The following is a 21,813-nucleotide window of genomic DNA, read 5'->3' on the forward strand; positions in this document are numbered from 1 at the left end:
GGTTGGAAACTTTCCTCATGTGAGCACGTTGTAGGCGTCACCACCGGCGCCAACCTTGTGTGAATGCTCTGAAAAGTTAATCATTTGCATATCACAGCATCTTCTTCCTGTTGGTAAAATTTCGTGTCTGTAGCGCGTCATCTTCGTGGTGTAGCAATTTTAATGGCCAGTAGTGAATTATACAGTTAACTCGTAACATATGAATGATTTCAGTAAACCACATACTCGAGATGGTCAACCAGGAAATTTTCTTATTCTTCTGTATTGAACTCATGCACTTTTCCCCTCCTGCGGCGATATTACTGCAACCACTGTCATAAGCACGTGACTAAAACTGGCTATCTGTGTTCACAGGACCTGCAGGAATTTCTCGACGGTGCGAAAGACGGAGCAATACTCTTCAGCATGGGATCGAACCTAAAAAGTGCTGATCTTCCTGAGGAGAAGAGACTGGCTATTGTGGAGACATTCTCGAAGCTCAAGCAACGTGTTCTCTTCAAATGGGAGGCAGAAACGTTTCCAGGGAAACCGACTAACATGAAAGTTGGGAAGTGGCTGCCACAATCTGATATACTGGGTAAGATCATCTCTGATTTTATTTATTTTTTAAAAATTGTGTCTACCTGCAAGTGGATTGTTGCTGAATAACCAACCATGCAATAGTAGGAAACCTTTTAAAAATCGAAGCAACCAGTTCTCGAAAAAGCGTACTTTTATTACATATTAACAATAGAACTGATTCCACTAAACAATTTAAACGCCTGTACTAACGAATTTCAATCTTCTGTACACAAAGGGAGTGAAACGGTATCAGTAGTTGAGAATGAAATGAGACGAAGTTGCAGGCTTCTCCCACGCCATACAGTAAATCGAAGAAACTAAAGACAAAGCAGCACAGTGAATTATTGTTCAGAGAGAAGAAATGAAAATTTTAGGGATCGTCGGTGACATTGCAATTCTGACAAAGGCAGAAAAGACTAGGAAGTTCAGTTGAACGGAATTAATAGTGCCATGCAAAGACATTGTAAAGAGAACGTAAAAAAAAAAAAAAAAAAAAAAGAAATGAGCTGAAGTCGAATTAAGTCAGATAACGCTGAGGGAATCAGATTAGGAAATGATACAGTAAAATATATAGACGACTAGATATGTGGGGAACAAAATAACTAACAGTGGTTGAAGTAGAGAGGATACAAAATGATTGGCAATATCAGTTTATCGGAAACGGAGGAATATTTTAACATATGTGTGAATCCGTAGGTATTTGTCTGGGCTGTAGCCTTATACGTAAGTGAAATATGGAAAAAAGCAGTACAGTCAAAATAAGCAGATATTGTAATGTGGAGCAACAGTAGAATACTGAAGGTTAGGTGGGTAGACCGCATAACTAATGAAGAGATAGTGAAGCGAATTGGGAAGAAGAAAAAATTTAATGAAAAAAAAATACATTTTGATAGGGCACATGATGAAGCATCAAGAAATGATCAACTCGTAATGGAGGGAATTAGGGAGGGGGGGGGGGGGGCGCGTCAGTCGTAGAGGGAATCTCAGGCTAGACTACAGTAAAGCAACTTCATGCGAATTTAGGTTTGAGTACTTGTACCGACATGGAGAGGTCTGCACACGATTAGACCAGTGTGGAGAGACGCTTCAAATCAGTCTTCAGACTGAAGACAACAACAATAGCAACAAGTGTATAATAATAAATACAGCCCCAGAATTTATGTGTAACGTTGACAGAAGAGACAAACAGTTACATAAAATCTAAGACGTTTCTCTATATCAACGCAAATTTATGCACTAGATGCAGTGGCGAGGAAGAAAAACTGTAAACTGAAGTCTCGCAGATTCATATCACAAAGATGACAGGTACAACATTACAGGTGCACAAATTTCAAAATTACATACTTATTAAAAGTTGTTATTTTTCTTGTTACTGCACAACTTCAGATTGCTTTTTCGTAAAATTTCCTTAATTCCTTCCTTGTGGCACAGTACTGACAATTTACAAAAATTTTCTTTCTGATCTTCACGATATTGCTGTGCCTGTGTTATTCTGCTTATGAAAAAAGGTTCCTTTGGACACGCATGCATGTCCAAAGGAACTTTAATCGTAATCAGAATAACACAGGCAATGCAATATCTTGATTCTCCGCCGATACCGGCAAGCGAAATTCAAGTACAACATGTGGCCTGTACGGGAATATACAGGGTGATTATAATTAAAGTTAAACTTTCAAACCATTGTAGAAATTACACCACTGGCCAGAATGACGTCAAACTGCAACGGAATATTATCGAAAAAGGGGGAGACGTATGGCAGAAGAAAAGGAATAGTTACAAAATGAAGTAATAGATGGCGCTGTAAGCATCATAATTTAATAGTGGTCGACTACAAACGACAAATGAATCATACAACAATGCCTAAGGTGTACGTTTGACTTTAGACGAACTGTACTGCTCAGTGCGCATGGGTGTACCGGTGAGATACAGTTAGTTGCGTAAGCCCATCCACCACGGCAAAGTCATATCACATCGGATGGGAAACACCGGTTTTTAACTGTCCTGACGCCAAAAACCGCATAAAAAGCATCACTCACATCGGTTTTTAATTTTCCTGAAGCCAAAAACGACATAAAAAAAACATCAATCACATCTGTTTTTAATTTTCCTGAGGCCAAAAACCGCATAAAAAGCATCTATCAAAATGAAATCGAATTATTAATTTCCGCGTGTCTGGCGCAAAACATGTTCAATATGCTGTCCACCGTTTTCTGCAACAAGAAGAAATCGAGAAACAGCATGTTCCGTAACTGACTGAAGCGTTTCTGGGGTCACGTTCAGAATGTGTTGCGTAATGAGTGCCTTCAATGCAGCTAAGTTTTCAATCAGAACACTGAAAACAACATCTTTCAGATAGCCCCTCAGCCAGAAGTCACATGGATCAGGATTTGCAATGTGCGGAGGTGCGCCAGCTTGCATAAAAATGATTCCATCCACGCTGTTGGAGAGCTGGAATGACGTGGTTGCACAAAAGACACTCATAGAGCTTACCACTGATGGTGCAGGTAACAGGACCGTAAGAAACTCTCTTTTTAAAAAAGTATGGCCCTATGATAAATGATGCCGTAAACTCGCACCACACGGTGACCTTTTGAGGATGAAGTGGTACTGGTTGATTTACGTGTGGATTTTCCGTGGCCCATATTCTACCATTCTATGTATTGATATATCCTGTCAGATGGAAGTGGGCTTCGTCTGTCCACAAAATCTACGACTAATCATTGTCCACTTCCATGCGAGCAAGAATTTGAAAAGCAAAGTTCTCTCTTGGTGGCAGGTCAACAGGTAGCAACTCATGGGTAATTTTGAATGGATAGAAAAGAAGGATGTTTCGTAGGATTTTACCCATCGTGCTCACGGGTATGTCCAATGTTCGGGCAATGCTCCGTGGACTCGTTTGCACACCACCACTCATCTCCTCCTGCACTGCTGTGGCACTGCTTCCACTGACGTCGAATGAATTCGTTTCCTCCCTCTACCAGGTTGCACACCAAAAGAACCCATCTATTCGAATTTCCGAATAATTTTCCCCAGACCCACGGCAGTCATCGGACCAACGCCTTTTTTCAAACCCTTCAGTGTCCGGAACCTCTGCAGAGCGACGTGTGCAGTCATTCATGTAAAACAGCTTTACGAGCAGAGCGCGAACCTGCATTGAGACAATTATGGTGAACGTCGCAGACGCGGAAGGAGGAAAAGCCGTGTGCCCGGTGTGTTTATACCTTCAATGGGTCGTGTGGATGACAGGTGTTTTCATTTACGTGTTCTGACACATACAATGCCATCTATTGATCAACTTTCACACTATTTTTTTCTTCTGCCATACGTTTTCCCCCTTCTCCGATAAAATTCCGTTGCCATTTGACGTAATTCTGACCAGTGGTGTTATTTCTACAGCGTTTTGAAAGTTTAACTTTAATTGTAATTACCCAGCACATAATGGATGTTCGAGTACAGGTCGTAGATGTATAGTTGACAACATGTGGAAGTTTGAGTGAAGCCATGAGTCGTGCACGGATAAGCCAAAAAGTTGGCAGCACGGTAGCTCAGAGTGTGCGGTCAGAGGGTTAGCAGACCTCTGTAACAACAAACAAAATGAAATAAAAAAATGGTAACGCGACCGCTCGCGATAAGTGGGAAATCCAAGCTAGAGTCCTGGTCCGGCACAAACTTTTATTGTCGTCATTCCATTCTACAGCTGTGGTAGTCCTTATTCGCAACTGCGAATTCATTTGACATGTTTCTGATCTCTCTTTGTTGATTCTTTATAAAAACCCGCTTAAATTTCGGTTTAAGTTCTTCAACGCTGTCCAGTCTTATCCAAGGGATAACATAATTTACAAAATTGCCATATAGCCACAGAATACTATTATTCTGTCTATTATTCTGTAGTTTTGGGAACCAAAGCAACTCTAGGGCAGTCTCATAACGAGTACTGATGTACCTCCCGTCGTTCCTTTTAAGAAAGTGTATCTAGTCCTCTCTTTCGGACTATATGGCGCCTTATATCCTCTGCGGATATTATGATTGATTATCTTTGAACTAATCCTGCTTTGAAACACGTTTGCATTAATCATTTTTACTCGATACGGAAAGGCGTTCGGGAGGATAGTGCTTCAAACCCCGTCCAGCCATCCAGAATTAGTTTTTCCGTTATTTCCTCAGACCGCTTAAAGCAAATGCTTAATTGTTACTTTCCAATGGACATAACTCATTTGGATTACATGGACGTAACTCATTTACATCTCGATCCCTGACTTACACGAGTTTCATCTCGAATGACCTGACTGTCGACGGAACGCCAAATCCCAGTCTTCGTTCCTAGTTAATACAACTCGTCATTTGTCGTAATATTATAAATGGACCTGTAGGATATTGACCTTATATTGATTGAGAACATTTTATTATTGCTCTATTATGTGTTTACTTATTTGTACTTGTAATCTACTCACTTCTCAAGTCTTTGGACGTATTCTTAGCTTCCGTTCAGTTTGCATTGATAATCGTGTATGCTGTATCATACACTATATGATGTTACATGTCCTATGCTGATACTATTCTTCCTTTGTGTTCTCTACTTGAATCCAATAAATTTTCATATGTTTCAACTGCAGATTCTTTAGATGCTCCTGTAAATACACCGGCTTTTATACGTGGAGAAAGTGCTGGAAAATGAGCAGACCAGGCGCAGTGTTCTCCCATTCAAATTCAACTTTTAGAGGTACTTTTGTGTTTCTGCTTCTGCTTGTTGAGAAGACCATGACAAACTGCGAACAATTTAACGTGTATGTCTATACATGTGTTACTTTTGGGAATTTATCTGCACATACCTCTAAATGTTGAGCTTCTCAACGAGATGTACAGGGTGTAGACAAATACATTCGAACACAAAAAAAACATTACCATGCCTAACACGGTGTGGAAAATCCATTGGCATTCAAAACAGCTTCCAGTCGTCTCAGAATAGATAATTACAAGTCCTGTATGTTCAAATGTTCAAATGCATGTGAAATGTTATGGGACTTAACTGCTAAGGTCATCAGTCCCTAAGCTTACACACTACTTAACCTAAATTATGCTAAGGACAAACAGACACACCCATGCCCGAGGGAGGACTCGAACCTCCGCCGGGACCAGCACAAGTCCTGTATTGTTTTCAAGAAAATCTTATATTATTCTTCCTGCGAAATAGTAGCAAGTTAAGGCAACGAGGATGCAAATGGATGCCGATCACGCACTGTTCTTTCGACAGTAGACCACAAAGCCTTCGTGATATGGGATCTGGTGACTGGTGACCAGGGCAGACGGTTCAAATGACCCTGAGCACTATGGGACTTAACTTCTGAGGTCATCAGTCCCCTACTTAAACCTAACTAACCTAAGGACGTCACACACATCCATGCCCGAGGCAAGATTGGAAGCTGCGACCGAAGTGGTCGCGCGATTCCAGAGTGTAGCGTCTAAAACCGCTCGGCCACCCCGGCCGGCGACCAGGGGAGATGCGACAATTAACCTCGTGCTCACAATAACAGTTCTGGTAGCTGCATACTGTCTGAACAGGGGCCCTATCGTCTTGGAACACAGCATCGCAGCTGGGGAATAAACATTGTGCCGTGGGATGGACCTGATCGGCCAAATTGGTCATATGAACCTTGGCAGTAATGCGACGTTGCACAATAACCAGGAGCCGCATAAAATACAACGATATGGCTGCCCAAACCATCACCTGAATCACGTCATGTTCCATTCTTGGAATGTAGAGTCGGCTAGAAGTTGGAAACAGTGTGAAACCAGATTCATCCCACTTATGACTTTTTCATTTCTCCATAGTCCAGCTCTTATGGCATCGATACCACATTGTCCCGTAAAGTGCATCTGCACCACTGACGTGTGGTCTTGGAATCCCAGCTGGCCCTGCAATCCGCTGCTTATGGCGGTCTCTTCACGTTGTTTTCGTGCTGACAAGGTTAGCGAGTGCGACCTTCAGTTCTGTAGTGACTTTTCCAGCTGTCATCCTATTATTTTCCTCTCAATGATTGTCTGTCACGATAACTCAACACACATTTTCATCCACGTTGTGATTTTGCGGATAATATTTTTCCGCTATCCCTGTATGCAGTACAAATCTTCGATAGTGTACCATCTTGAAACACCACACACTTCTGTTACCTTGGTAAAGTAAGCACACAACACACGAGCACCAACAATTTCAACAACTCAAATGCACTGAGTTCCGAAATTTGAAAATTTGTGGTAAGATCTTATGGGACCAAACTGCTACGGTCATCGGTCCCTAGGCTTACTCACTACTTATTCTAACTTAAACTAACTTACGCTAAGGACAACACACACACCCATGCCCGTGGGAGGACTCAAACCTCCGGCGGGAGAAGCCGTGCGAACCGTGACAAGACACCTAAGACCGCGCGGCTACCCCGCACGACATTGAGTTCCGACACAGTGCCCTCACAACGATACAACACTGTTCTGACCACAACTGACACTTACGACGTATTGAGAACATTACACAGGTGCCGCCCTAAGTCAAACACAACAGTACAACCTGCGGGCTTGGTTTCTACTGCGTTTTTGTTCAAGCATGAATTTTTCGCTGTTTTTCCATATTTTTGCCCATCCTCTGTTCACCTATCTCGCATTAGACTTGAGATACTAAAAGCCAGTATGCTACCGCTAAACCTTGAAAGCCGTTAAATGTGCCCATTATCTAGCTAGTCTGCATATTAAGGGAAAAATTGCGAAAAAGTTCGACTTTTTTATTGCGTTATGTACTAGATTCATTCTTTAAGAATAACATCGCAAAGTTCCATAATCGTATTCTCCCTAGAAATATATTTTAAAAAAGTTTGTTTGTGAGCCTGCGCCAGCCATGACCCTCTTTCTATGCTGTGATTCACATCTACTCTACGCTAGAAACTTTTTGTGCGTTAATTTTTCGTTCACACAACCGAAACGAGCTGCAGATAAGTCTAGAAGGCTGTGAGGAAGATCATCTTTTCTTGTTCTTTGATTAACAACGTGGTTTTTTGAACAGTACGCTCTACAAACTTATTTCAGTTTTTAGTTTGCTTTGCTCGAAGTGGATCGTAACAGTGGATGCGTATTCAAAAAAGTGAGTAAATGTCGAATTTCTTATGTAAAAGATACAGGAAATTTAAATAACAGTATTACAGATACCGCTCGTAAGTGTGAAGAACAATTTTCGACGAGGTCACTGAGGTCATCGAAGAAGAAAATTAGTGGAAAGCCATTCAGCCACAAACATGGTTTTCCACTTTTTGTTTTAGATGTTATAAAACCAACTTTAAGGTACAGAGGATAGGCAAAATAATACGAACACCTGTACATATTTCTCAATGGTTTATTAATAAGGAGTTGAATCCCCATTTGTCCATAATACAGCTATAATTCTTCTTGGAATACTGGAATATAATGATTGTGTAGTTTCTAGTGGAATGCTATGCCACTCTTTGATCAGAACCTCTTCTAACTCCTGCAGTGACCGGGTAGGTGGAAATCTGCTCTGGAGTCTGTGCTCCAATACTGCCCACAAGGGTTCGATAATGTTCAAGTCTGGGGACTGTGCCGGCCAGGGAATGTGCCGCAGTTCAGCTGGATGCTCCTCACACCACGACTGCACTGTCCTCGCTGTGTGAATGGATGCATTATCGTCCTGAAATATGGCATCATTCTTGGGGGACAACATTTGAATCACGGGGTGCACCTGATCACCTAAAATGTTCACATCATCGCTGGATGTAACACGGCCTTTGAGAGTAATCATGGGACCAGCAGAATATCATGGCTGCCCACACTATCACACTTTCACCTCCATGCTTAACCATTGGAATCAAGCAATCAGGAGTGTAGGCTCCTTTCGGTGTTCTCCTGACGTAAACCTGGCTCGATGTTGGAAATAACGAGATCGTTGATTCGTCATACATATGACGTGTTTCCACTGATTAGCGGTCCAGGATTTATGCTTTTCACACCACGTTTTATGCTTCTTTGCGTTGGTTATCGTCACTAACGGTTTCGGTATAGCAGATCGTCCATGAATATTCGCTTTATGGAGTTGTCGGCGGACAGTGTCGTGAAATGCGGGGTCTCGAAGATGGCTATTGAGCTCTGCAGTCACTTTCATGGCGTAGTTTTGTGTTGTTTTGATACCATTCGTGTTAGCGTACGACGATCTCTGTCGTTTAGTTTTGATTTGCGCCCACTATTACGTTTATACGATGATGTCTCTCTATATTTTGTGTTGGCTGTCATGACTGTTGAAACAGCTGCTCTTGAAACATTCAATAAGTTGGCTATCGTGGTTACTGATGCTCAAACTAATCGGGCCCCCACAATCTGTCCTCTTTGGAACACTGTTAGGTCTTTCATTGCATGTTGACCTCGGCCTCTGAATGCAAATACTAACTGTACACTACTAGTAAACAAGCTACACTGATGCCTAGTCTGTACTGAACGGGCACAGTCCAGTGCGACACGTGCCTTACCTCCGTTGTTGACCATCAAAGACAGCCATCCTATTACTACCACTGTTCACATTATTTTGCCTATCCTCTGTACCTATCCAATCCTGAACTGCTAAAAATGTGCACATGGGAAAATACAGAATACGAAAAAGAGCTGCAATCACCTTATATGGATACATTGTCCAAAAACTGTATTTATGTCTTCGATTGTTGCGATGCCTGTCTAGTGTATAATGCTGGAAATGTAGGTAGGAGCCGGCCGGTGTGGCCGAGCGGTTCTAGGTGCTTCAGACTGGAACCGCGCGACCGCTACGGTCGCAGGTTCGAATCCTGCCTCGGGCATGGATGTGTGTGATGTCCTTAGGTAAGTTAGGTTTAAGTAGTTCTAAGTTCTAGGGGACTGATGACCTCAGATGTTAAGTCCCATAGTGCTCAGAGCCATTTGAACCATTTTGTAGGTAGGATTAAGTCCCTGCAGAGACTAGGCTTCCATCCAGGTGCATTCACACTGAAGATACTCAGAAGCATTGATGAAGTGCTACTGGACAAAGCTAAGACAGCAGAAGAAAAAAATACGAAAGTTGGCAAGGAAAAGGAGCAAGGGAATAAAGATTGTAGATATGGACAACATTAGTCACTAGAGGTATAGCAATGTTGTCAAAAATGGAATTAAAAACTTTAAATGCGAATTTCTGTAAAGTACGAGTTATCGTGACAGGAAATTTGGCATAGTTCTTACTTACTGAATAATCCTGTGCGGCACTTTTCCGTTATCTTTTCTCTGAAAAATGTTCTTTGAAATTTGAGAAAAATAGTTCAGTTCCGGGTGACACAAAACTGAAAAATTAATTTCAAAGCAACTATGACCGTAAACAAAAGTCTGTTTCACACGTTTTACTAGCCTCCTATGCAGATGTAAACTGTGAAATTCCAGTTTTATTGCTTGATTAGTATACGAGAAAACTTCCTTTATAGAAGCAATGGTAATTCAAATCCTTATAAAATATATATGGATGCGCATTTTCAAACAAGCATTATTTTGTATATAATACTGTCAAGTTTTACTATATTAACTGTTATATTTTCGGAGATATATATGTCTAAATACAAGTATGCATTTTGCTCTACATCTGTCCTTAACTGATTTGCTCCTTTAACGTGCAGAATCAAGAATTTTCCGTATTTTACCAGGGAAATGTGCGCATTAACGGGTTCGGTGTCGTTAAAGTTTAAAAGTTTGTTTCTCTCATTTCCTTCCCCTACTACTCCCCCCTCTCCCTCCATTTTTAGTATGGTTTCTCCAGAATTTTATCGTCGGCGGTAGTTTTCGTTTCTCATAATTTGCTTCGGCTTCCAGTGTGTGTGTCAACTCGTGTCGCGATTTTTTTAAAGCAGATGAATTTAGCTCCTAGCATGCAAGCAAGTACCGAATTGGTCAGTAAAACGAAGAGAAGGTACTCCGAAATCCTCTTTAGCGAAGATTAAAATCTGATAATTTTTTAGCGAGAAAATGAAATACGATTCCATAACTGAAGATGTAAAGCGGATAAAAGTTCCCAAGAAAAAAGAATCATCTCGAGATTATCGAATAATTCAAAAGTACTGTGTGTTGAGTGTACAATGGTCATTGAACCGTTGTCAGATGCACGAGAAACTGTCAAAAAAGTTTGTCCACGCCGAATAATTGTTTGACGTATTCTATTCATTCGGCAGTTAGCCACGATAGAAGAGGCAGTATGATCAAGCAATTAAATACATTTCATAGAAACATAACGGAAGCCCAAATGAAAATGTTTCTGGATTCATGCGAACCTTGCCAAGAACAACAAAATAGTGCGAAAAAGGGAATTGTTGTAAGGCCGAATATTTGACTGCATTTCGACATTAGATGCGAGATTTCAAAAGCAGATGCCAGGTGTATCTCATCGATTACTAGTCCCAACCAGATGGAAAGTTTAACTTCCTTCTCGTATCGCAAGACCACTTAACAATATTTGTTGTACTAAAGCCGCTCACATCGAAACGGGCGGATGAATTGCCTAACAACTTGGCTGATATTTTTCTTTTTTTTTGGCCCTTCAAGTATTCTGATAACGGACTCTAATTCTGTAATAAATTTTTATAATGTGTAAGAGCTGTGGCCAGAAATCAAAATGGTTAATGGCAGACCTAGACACAGCCAAAGTCAACGAAGTGTAGAACGAGTGAATCATGACGTTTAAAACATGCTCATTACTTGGATGGCTGGTAACCAAAGTAACAAGTGAAGTGAGGGTACACGATACGATATGTACAATTCATTCATTTTGCAATTAAAAGAAGTCAATACGAAGCCAATTTCGGTTGTCCGGCAAACGTGGTATTATTCTATTATTCGATTACTTTCTATAAATACTGAAGGAGACCTTCAAAAATTAGAAGGTTCACAAGAGACTGTGATTGTGAGCTGACAGTCAAGCCTTACTAAAGAAGACATTCCATTATCCCTTGCATCTACTGAATCACCTATAGAAGTACAAAAAGTTATCGATAATATTCTTAAAGTATCTTCTACATCATTGATTGAGGCTATTGTTATAAAGAATATTCAATTACTCTGCACCTCTTAGGAATCACCTCTGCATGTCGAAGAAATCATCACTGAATTATCGTCATCTCCTGAAGAATCGCCGTCTTAGTTTCGTACAGAGCCCGAAAAGAGGTCTATACCAGACATGGTCTCTATTGTTTGCTTAAAAACAGCGTGTGGTGCTCACAACTGTAAATTGTGTGATGCCTTCGCTCACGTAATTTGTTGTGAAATAGATCCTAAAGAGGAAGAGTATGGCAAGACTGTACTGTGCAACTTCTGTAAAAAGAATACTTATCATAAAATACAGCCTATTGAAGCCAAGAAAGGTTTAGAAAAGCAGGAACGTAAAATGTTAGCAGTTTCTAATGCAAAGCACCGAGATGTCGATGATGATGGTATCACTGTAACAATTTAAGTACCCGAAGAAAACAGAGTAAAAACAGATTCCCGCTCGATTTTAGCTGTGGTTCTTAGTAAAACACAGGGTGGCTTTTATAAACTTGGTACTAAAACGGGTATTTCAAAACATTTGTATGCAAAATCTGAATTCAGTATTTGCAAAACGATATTTTTAAAGAAAGTTGATGTCCCACTGTAGAAATATCTTTGCTTCAAACAGCAGCCCCTTGGACTGGGTAGGGTTTCATAAAATGTGACTTCAGATCTAAATGTACCACAAACGGGCGTGCTTGTCGCAAAAACCAAGTGCTCTGTAATTCAGTGTGACACCAATCCCTAGAGTACACTAATAACGAAGCATAATTTCATCGTATGTTCTGCAAATTCATCTCTTTAACTGTAATAAAATTTAAACGGTTTGATTCTTTGTTCACTCGTACCTCGAATCAGGAAATGGGCTTATTTGCAGCAAGTATCCATGTGAACAGTGTCGCGGCATCTGGTACACTGAGGACTGCCTGCTCGAGAACAGTTGTTTTCATTTTCTTTGACACAGTAGTAGTGAGTGGCGCACCAACAATAGTGTGCCCAGCAATGACAGTGAAAGCTTCTTTTCAGATAGATCCCATCATTATAATGGTGAAATTATCAGCGTTTGGAGCTTCCTAGGAGACCGAACTATGGTTGATTTGCATTTGTTATCGCTTTATGGGCCCTGCACCTTCCATGATAGTATGTGGTACCATTGGGTACACAACATCACCTCCTGCTTGTATATTTGTAAAGCATCACAAAGTAATAGGCATGAAAATGGAGTACAGTTTTGGAAATCTTACCTTGGTAATACAAGGGGCGATCAGTGCATGTCAATATGCTACTGCTGGCCAGTATGCCAACAAGGAAGGACTGCTGGTGTTACATACATTGCACAAGACATCTACATCTACATGGATACTCTGCAAATCACATTTAAGTGCCTGGCAGAGGGTTCATAGAATCACCTTCACAATTCTCTATTATTCCAATCTTGTATAGCGCGTGGAAAGAACGAACATCTATATCTTTCTGTAGGGGTTGTGATTTCCCTTATTGTATCGTGGTGCTCGTTCCTCCCTATGTAGGTCGGTGTCAACAAAATATTTTCGCATTCGGAGGAGAAAGTTGGTGATTGGAATTTCGTGAGAGGATACCGTCACAACGAAAAACGCCTTGCTTTTAATGATTTCCAGCCCAAATCCTGTATCATTTCTGTAACACTCTCTCCCATATTTCGCGATAATACAAAACGTGCTGCCATTCTTTCAACTTTTTCGATGTACTCCGTCAGTCCTATCTGGTAAGGACCCCATACCGCGCAGCAGTATTCTAAAAGATGACGGACAAGCGTAGTGTAGACAGTCTCCTTAGTAGGTCTGTTACATTTTCTAAGTGTCCTGCCAATAAAACGCAGCCTTTGGTTGTCCTTCCCCACAACATTTTCTGTGTGTTCCTTCCAATTTAAGTTGTTCGTTATTGTAATACCTAGGTATTTAGTTTCCGGCTTTTAGATTAGACTGATTTATCGTGTAACCGAAGTTTAACGAGTTCCTTTAAGCACTCATGTGGATGACCTCACACTTTTCGTTATTTAGGGTCAACTGCCACTTTTCGCGCCATTCATATATCTTTCCTAAATCGTTTTGCAGTTTGTTTTGATCTTCTGATGACTTTATTAGTCGATAAAGGACAGCGTCATCTGCAAACAACCGAAGACGGCTGCTCAGATTGCCTCCAAAATCGTTTATATAGATAAGGAACAGCAAAGGCCCTATAACACTACCTTGGGGAAAGCCAGAAATCACTTCTGTTTTCCTCGATGACTTTACGCCAGTTAATATGAACTGTGACCTCTCTGACAGGTCATCCCAAATCCAGTCACATAACTGAGACGATATTCCATAATCACGCAATTTCACTACAAGCCGCTTGTGTGGTACAGTGTCACAAGCCTTCCGGAAATCCACAAATACGGAATCGATCTTAAATCCCTTGTCAATAGCACTCAACACTTCATGTGAATAAAGAGATAGCTGTGTTCCACAGCAACGATTTTTTCTAAACCCATGTTGACTGCGTGTCAATAGACCGTTTTCTTCGAGGTAATTCATAATGTTCGAACACAATATATATTCTAAAACTGTTACGAGAGTTAATTGCTACGAACAATAAGAGACAGGCATCCAAAGCCTGATATAGCAAAATGACTTCATAGAGAGAGGAGGATGCCGTCATTGCGTTCACCACACAGACTGCAGTAACAAATCGTAAGCTAGATGTAACAACAATTATTCAGGGCTCTATTGCTGCAGAATACATCCACCCGTGCTACTGAAAGGTGAAGTTAAGACACTTTGCCACTCAGCTGAAGCCTCCAGAAAGCTAACCTGTCAAGTAAATCAGCGCCGCGCGGGATTAACCGAGCGGTCTGAGGCGCTGCAGTCATGGACTGTGCGGCTGGTCCCGGCAGAGGTTCGAGTCCTCCCTCGGTCATGGGTGTGTGTGTTTGTCCCTAGGATAATTTAGGTTACGTAGTGTGTAAGCTTAGGGACTGATGACCTTAGCGGTTAAGTCCCATAAGATTTCACACACTTTTGAACATTTTGAAGTAAATCAGCCCGAATGAAGTCACTATCACCTCACAATAACAATGTACGTGAGACTGTTCCTGTATAAATATTACTCTTATCCAATGGCTTGCTTTAATTGTACGCAGACTGCAGCCGACCAACCTGGGAAGAAGGAACTGTGCCAGTCTCTTATATGTTAATTCAGACCATTTTCAAACTCTAATGGAACAGCAGTTCCTACCAGGAAGACTTTGCCACTGAAAGCCACAGTGCTGCTCTTGGAGTCAAGACTGATGGGAAACTGTGGGCGAAATTTACCATCAGGCCTTCTAGAGGCCTAACTGGTGGGTCAAGGGAACAGCCAACAATCGTCACCGCAGACTGGCGTGCCGCAGCTGCCGCTCGCCTTTCAGTCCCAAAGCTGTATTCCGATGCTGCTAGGCTTACATCTGTCAGAGGCTACAGGGTGACCCAGTCCGACATCGCACACCCTGTAAGGGGCAGTGGGTGCTTACCGCCTACGATGCCAACTACGGCCCTCTGGTAACCCTCTGCCCCAGACTGCTAACACTAGAGGTAGCGCAAATGACAGCGGCCGGGCTGTGGCCAAAGAACTGTGACGCTGCCGTGTGCTGCATACACACCCCCACTGCTGGCACCTATGAATGAGAAAATAGTGTCCTTTGGAACAATAAACGCTTGTTTCTTAATGATGTTTCATTAGCGCCTTCAGATGCAGAGAAGGCCATCTGCCTCCTAGTCAAGAATCCCCCATGTGTAGGGCGGTAGAGGAGGGCGATGGTCCTGACTCCGACGATCCAGTACCGTCACTGAAGGTACTGTCCAGTCGCTGGAAAGTTACTTTCGGTAATTTGGTCGACAGCAGTTTCAGTTCATATGCGTTAAAGCTGGTAACTTTGTCTTGACCTAACTGACACATAGGATGTTCGGCTGTAGCTTGGCCAGGTGTTCTCCAGATACCTCACCCATTGAGCGCATTGTCCTGGATTGTCGACATACTGACGCCATTAGGTAGTCATGATTGATGTACTCTATGACAGAGCTAAATTAGCATAGGATGGCATACCGATATCTGTCATCCACTCTCACATAAACTGCTTTTGCATCTTGGTTAGAGCCATTTTTGCTGCCTGACGTGGCAGTTTCTGTAGTAAATTTATTCTCAAATCACCTACACATTTACTCATGTAGTCTTTCTAGAAATCTCTACACCTACTATAAGTAAAATTTAGTTATTTACTATCTTTTCTGTTGTTGCAGTTTTAATGTGCAGCAGTATATGTCTTTCATAGTTTTATTTTTTAGGATAGTTGTTGTTCTTGCTGATCAGTTACCTTAAATGCTGTCCTGTAAGTTTTATCGACAGAAATTTTCGAATCCTGTGCTGTTGCTGTCTTCTTTCAAACCAAAACTGCGTATTATAGTTTATTTTTACCTTCCCATATGATGGATAGTTGACTAGCAGTAAGAATTGTGTTAAGTAAAATACTTTCCTCTACAAAAATCTCTTCGTGAACTTATAATTTCGATTTTAAAAATGCGTCAACAATCAATGCCTTTATCCGTGTTAGTAGAAGCGTGCGCTGTTTTTGACTGCTTTGTTTGTAGAAACCTAATATGTTAATTTCCCGTTCATATCATTACAAACCATTGTTCTCTCAGTTCCTTATACAGTTGTTCCTGGCAGGTGATTTGTGTATCCAAGTTTTTTAAAATTTTTTACAGCAATGTCCTGCTCAAGCTGCCAACGGCTTTTGCGAAATAAATAGTAAGTGCTTTTTATAGCAGAATTCTCTTCTTTCTTCTGTTATTGCATTCAATGGTAAGTGGCGTCCGCCCCTGGTAGCTGAGTGGTCAGCACGACGGAATGTCACGCCTAACGGCCCGGGTTCGATAACCGGCTGGGTCGGAGATTTTCTCCTCTCAGGGACTGGGTGTTGTGTTATCATCATCCTTTCATCCCTATCGACACTCAAGTCACCGAAGTGGTGTGAACTCTAAAGACTTGCACTAGACGAACGGACTACCCGACGGGAGGCCGTAGCCACAAGGCATTTCCATTTCCATTTATGGTAAGTGGCACTGTAGGTGGCCTTCTTTCCCTAAAACCACGTTGCTCCCTAGACAGGAAAATTCTGCAACAGTTTCTAATCTTTGATTTCAAATTCTAGTACATATACTCCAACATCAAACAACCGACGCACCAAATGGGACGGAGATCGGTAGATGTGATGTAAATGTACGTACAAACAATTTCAGAAAAATTAGATTATTTATTCAAGAGAAAGGATCGCTCAGATTGAACAAGTCAATAACGAGTTGGTACACCTCCGGCCGTAATGCAAGCAGTTATTCAGCTTCGCATTGATTGACAGAATAGTTGGATGTCCTCCTGAGGAATATCGTGCCATATTCTGTCCAATTGGTGCGTTAGATCATCAAATCCCGAGCTGGATGAAGGGCCCAGCTCGCAGTGTTCCAAACATTCTGAATTGGCAAGAGATCCGTCGACTTTGCTGATCAAAGAAGTGGTTAGCAAGCATGAAGACAAACAGTAGAAACTCCCGCCGTGTGGGGACGGGCATTATCTTGATGAAATGTAAGCCCAGGATGACTTTCCATGAAGGACAACAAAACTGGAGGTAGGATATCGTCGACGTACCGCTGTACTGTAAGGATGCCGCAGATGACAACCAAAGGGGTCCTGCTATGAAAAGAAATGGCATACCAGACCATCGCTTTTGGTTGTCAGGCCATGTAGCGGGAGAAATCAAGTTGGCATCCCACTACTGTCCGGGGCGTCGCCAGACACTGTCGTGTGCCAATGACGAGTCCTGAGAAGGAGTGGAAGGACTGCAAGAATGCGCGTCAAAGAACGTACTTGACAGGAGGCCTCGTGGTAGTGGGCTGCCTTCTGTGCACTTGCTCCACTGAAAAGAGGACTGTAGGGTGAGTCAGAATACGGGACTCGGCTGGGATCTCAGGGTACACTGGATAAATCATTGCATGAGGATATGTAGACTGGAGGCACCCCTGGCACATCCATTTTGTAAACAGTTCTATATACAAAGTCTATTAACTGCCTTCTTAGTAGTGTAACTTCTCATAGCCCCCTGAGTGTAAGTCCCAATATAGCAGAGGCGAGCGCAGCAGACTGTATTGACTACATGGAAATGAGTCTAAGTCCCCTCGTGGTTACGCAGCAATGCACTACAATCTCACAGCATCTTAACTCCAGCTAAACCATATCTGATCGACTGACTAGCTGCTCCATCACTGCCATCGCTCCTCCAACACTATGGCGGCTAGCCTTTTTATAGATAGTAGTGCCCCCGGTAGCACTAGTTCTAGAAGTTTCCAGTACCCTCGAGCATTGCGTGTGTGTCACGCGGCAGCACGTGATGCCTACGTGACGAACAGGCTGTACTCCGCTGTTTTCGCTGTGTCCAAGGGATGCGGCTTGTAATGGCTCTCCAGCCTCGTGATGCGGCATAGTCCGCTCTTGTTAGCAGAGTAAACATTACACTTAACCTATGTTCGGTCATGTCTGCCTCGCTGGTAGCAAGAATTTCCAAACCTACATCTTTATTTTTAACCCTGTTTTTTATCATTCGCGACAACACGTCTTTGCTCGTCACCGGGGCTAAGTTCGCAGCGTGGCTCATCACTGAAGACAATTCTTCAGGCCGAATATCCTCGACATCACTGCAAATGGGCTTGTTCATATACAGAGATCAATGGTAGTCGGTCCAAAAGTCGCCGCGAGCTCAGCCCCTTTCTGTGAGTCGCATGTTAATGGTTCATATGGTCGCTGGAGTACCACTTGTACGTGCCCTTCTGACGATTGCTCGTTCCTCAAGGCCTGTCGTCTCTCTAGGTCGACGGCTTTCTTCTCTACGCTGTGTTCGTTCATGGTTCATCCATTCCTGCCAACTCGTCGAACAGTGGCATCGCTTCTGTTCAAATGTCGAGTGATTCGCCGAATGTTCCCAGGTACACGTCCACTCTCAAATGTTGACATCTACTTATATTATTCACGCGCCTATCAGCGAGGCGCAGCTACTGTCCAACTGAGTACGTGGACATCGCGGTATCGTAATGCCCTTTGTTAACTGTCATTGTCAGCAGCACGGTGAAACCGCGCAGCAGCGTTACACGTTCATCCACCGGCCGCCAAAGTTTACTATTTTACATTTTCCGTCGAAACCTGTATGAATATAAATTTTGACCACTTTGCATAGCTCCATGCTGCGTTGTTTCTGTTTCTACTTTTATTTATTTATTATCTTAGAGTATGTCTCATAAGGTACATCTAAAACTCTTGGCCCTCTGTACTCCCTAAACTCTGAGCAACCTCTTTTCTTAAAAATAGTAACGAATTTTGCTTGGGACTACTCTTGGGGGATTCTACGATTGTTCCAGTGCACATTAACGTGCGATATTTAATGTTGCTATTTTCATTTCCTTTTCCTGTTTATTAATCTTATGATATTGAGATGCCGTACTTTTTCAGTCTTGCATGAAATGCAAAATATTATAAAGAAAATTAAAAGCTAACGTTTCCCATATTTGTTTTTTCCATTTTCAGCGCACAAGAACGTAAGACTCTTCATAACACACGGCGGCCTGCTAAGTACGCTCGAAGCTATGTATCATGGTGTACCAGTGATCGGTATTCCTATATTTTGTGATCAAGAACTCAACATGCTTCAAGCGGAAGCCAAAGGATACGGGCTAAAACTCCACTTTAGCAATATCACGTCGGATACATTCTCTTGGACAATCTCGGAAGTGCTCAATAATTCACGGTAAGTGTACGTTTTAAATAAAACGCTTTTGAGTACATACATGCGACGTGATGTTAAATGCAGATTTACAAAAGATCCACAAATTGTAATAGGCAATAATCTGATGTGTTTCGTGACTAATGTTGGTCACTAATCATGGGAACTAGAGTAGATTGATTGATACAGTGATGGTGTTTTGTTTGGCCTACTACGCACATGTGGTCTGTTCATCCAGAATGAAACAGTAATATGCATATTTCCTTATTTGTCAACACTCCAGCGCAATAAATCGTTTAGTTACCTTTGAAGTTGTTTGTTTAGTTTTAAGGAACTCTGCAGTTTTACGTAACTGTTTCATTCGATTTTCCGTAGGATTTTGGAACATATACTGTGTTCGAGCATTGTGAACTGTTTAGAAGAAAATTTTTGACAAATAACCTACACGGATTCAGGAAATATTTTCTTTTGAAACACAACTAGTTATTTATTCTCGTGAACTAGTGAGTGCTACCGACAGGGGATGTCAAATTCTCAGAGCTGCGACTGGAATTGTGATTTCCTGTTAGAAAGGTCACAGTTCGTAGTACGAGTAACTGACGGAAAGTCATCGAGTAAAACAGAAGTAATATCTGGTGCTCTCCTAAGAAGCTTTATAGGACCTCTGCTGTTGCTGATCTATATAAACAATTTGAGAGACAAATCTGAGCCGCTCTCGTAGGTTGTTTGCATACGATAGTATTATTTACCGTCTTGTAAAGTCATCAGATGATTAAAAGCAAATCCAGAATGATTTAGAGAAGATATCCGTATGGTGCGAACGGTGGCAGTTGATTCTAAATATTGATAACTGTGAAGCCATTCACATAAGTACTAAAAAGAATGCGCTAAATTTCGGTTACACAATAAATCGCAAAAATCTAAAAGACTGTGAATTCAACTAATTACTTGCTGATTACAGTTACGAATAACTTAAATTGAAACGATTGCATACATAATGTTGTGTGGAAAGAGAACCGAAAACTGCTATTTATTCGCAGAACAATTAGAAAATGCCATAGATTTACCAAAGAGACTGCCTACACTACGCTTGTTCGCCCTCTTCTGAAGACATTGAAAAAGTCCAAAGAAGAGCAGCTCATTTTGTATTATTGCAAAGCAGGGGAGGGAGTTCCGCAGATATGACACGTGAAATGGGGTGGTAGTCATTAAAACAAAGGCGTTCTTCGTTGCTGCTGGTTCTCCTCATGAAATTTCAATCACCTGCTTTCTTCTATCTCTATCTATCGCTTTAGCCTTAGTCACACCGATTGCGCAGGTTCGGCACTGTTACAATTGGATTTGGCATGTTACTTCCAAGGGGTGGCCAGATGCCCTTCCTGCAGCCATTCCGTACCCCCCTGGGATTGAATCAGTGTACCCTAGCTGTCTGCATCTAGTGTAAATCATGGAACAGAGCGAACATAGTTGTTATTAATCCATCTGCGACATTTCAAAAATGTTAATCAAATTATTTTCTTGTGTAATCCTTGAAAACTGACATGAAATTTTGTCACAATGCGTGAAGACAAAATCACCGACTGGAGTACAGATCACGATATTTGTTTCTTTTGGTTTATTTCACCAGAGGAGTGTTGCGGCATATTATGTCATAAACATTAATTTCTATGTATCTGGTAGCGGAATCTGCCTGACAAAACAGGTAAATCGCCATGACGCTACTGTCAGATGCCAATGTAACTTCATACACATACGCAATATTGCCGGGTATGTAAATTATAACAATTGCAATTTTCTGTGACAGGTAGAACGGCCATCAGAGCGCATTAAGAGTGTTCATGTTTAGCATTCCTACCAGGGCTGATAGTGTATAAGGGGTGCGAACAAGTCAGATATTGAGAGATCACTGTGGAAGACATGGAGATTCCACGTACTCTTGTGAGGCAGTATTAGCAGCATCTGACATAATTTGATAGGGGTCCTGTTGGGAGTCCCCAGATTTGTGTGGCATTCGACTGTGACAAAGGCCAGATATTAGAATTCATCAGGGTTCCGGTGACCACGTCTGACCACCGCATGGCGGGATCACCATATTATGCACTAAGCACATGTAACCCCTTCACATGTGTGCCTGCCATCCGGGAGCATGTAACCGTCTCCCTGGAACATTCTGTGTATTCCTACAAGTTTGGTCAGCGACTAGCAACAGCGCGACTAGAAAATTACTGTCCCACGTGTACGCTGCTCTCTGGCACTGTCTCTGGTAAGTTCCTATGGGATCAAACTGCTGAGCTCATCGGTCCCTAAGATTACACACCACTTAATCTAACTCTAACTTACTCTAAGGACAACACCCATATGAATGCCCA

The 21,813-nt window shown here is 41.9% G+C and overlaps 1 protein-coding gene across 1 annotated transcript in view; it reads left to right on the plus strand.

Moving 5' to 3' along the window:
* LOC126418581 (UDP-glycosyltransferase UGT5-like) overlaps positions 1-21,813 on the plus strand; it is an 82,292-nt gene that overhangs the window by 36,736 nt on the left and 23,743 nt on the right. Inside the window, exons 3-4 of the mRNA XM_050085400.1 lie at positions 355-577; positions 19,249-19,468. Coding sequence (XP_049941357.1) covers positions 355-577; positions 19,249-19,468 — 443 coding nt within the window. The remainder of the gene's footprint in view (positions 1-354; positions 578-19,248; positions 19,469-21,813) is intronic.

This window comes from Schistocerca serialis, chromosome 9, assembly GCF_023864345.2.
Source record: "Schistocerca serialis cubense isolate TAMUIC-IGC-003099 chromosome 9, iqSchSeri2.2, whole genome shotgun sequence".
In the NCBI taxonomy this organism is placed as follows: Eukaryota; Metazoa; Arthropoda; class Insecta; order Orthoptera; family Acrididae; genus Schistocerca; species Schistocerca serialis.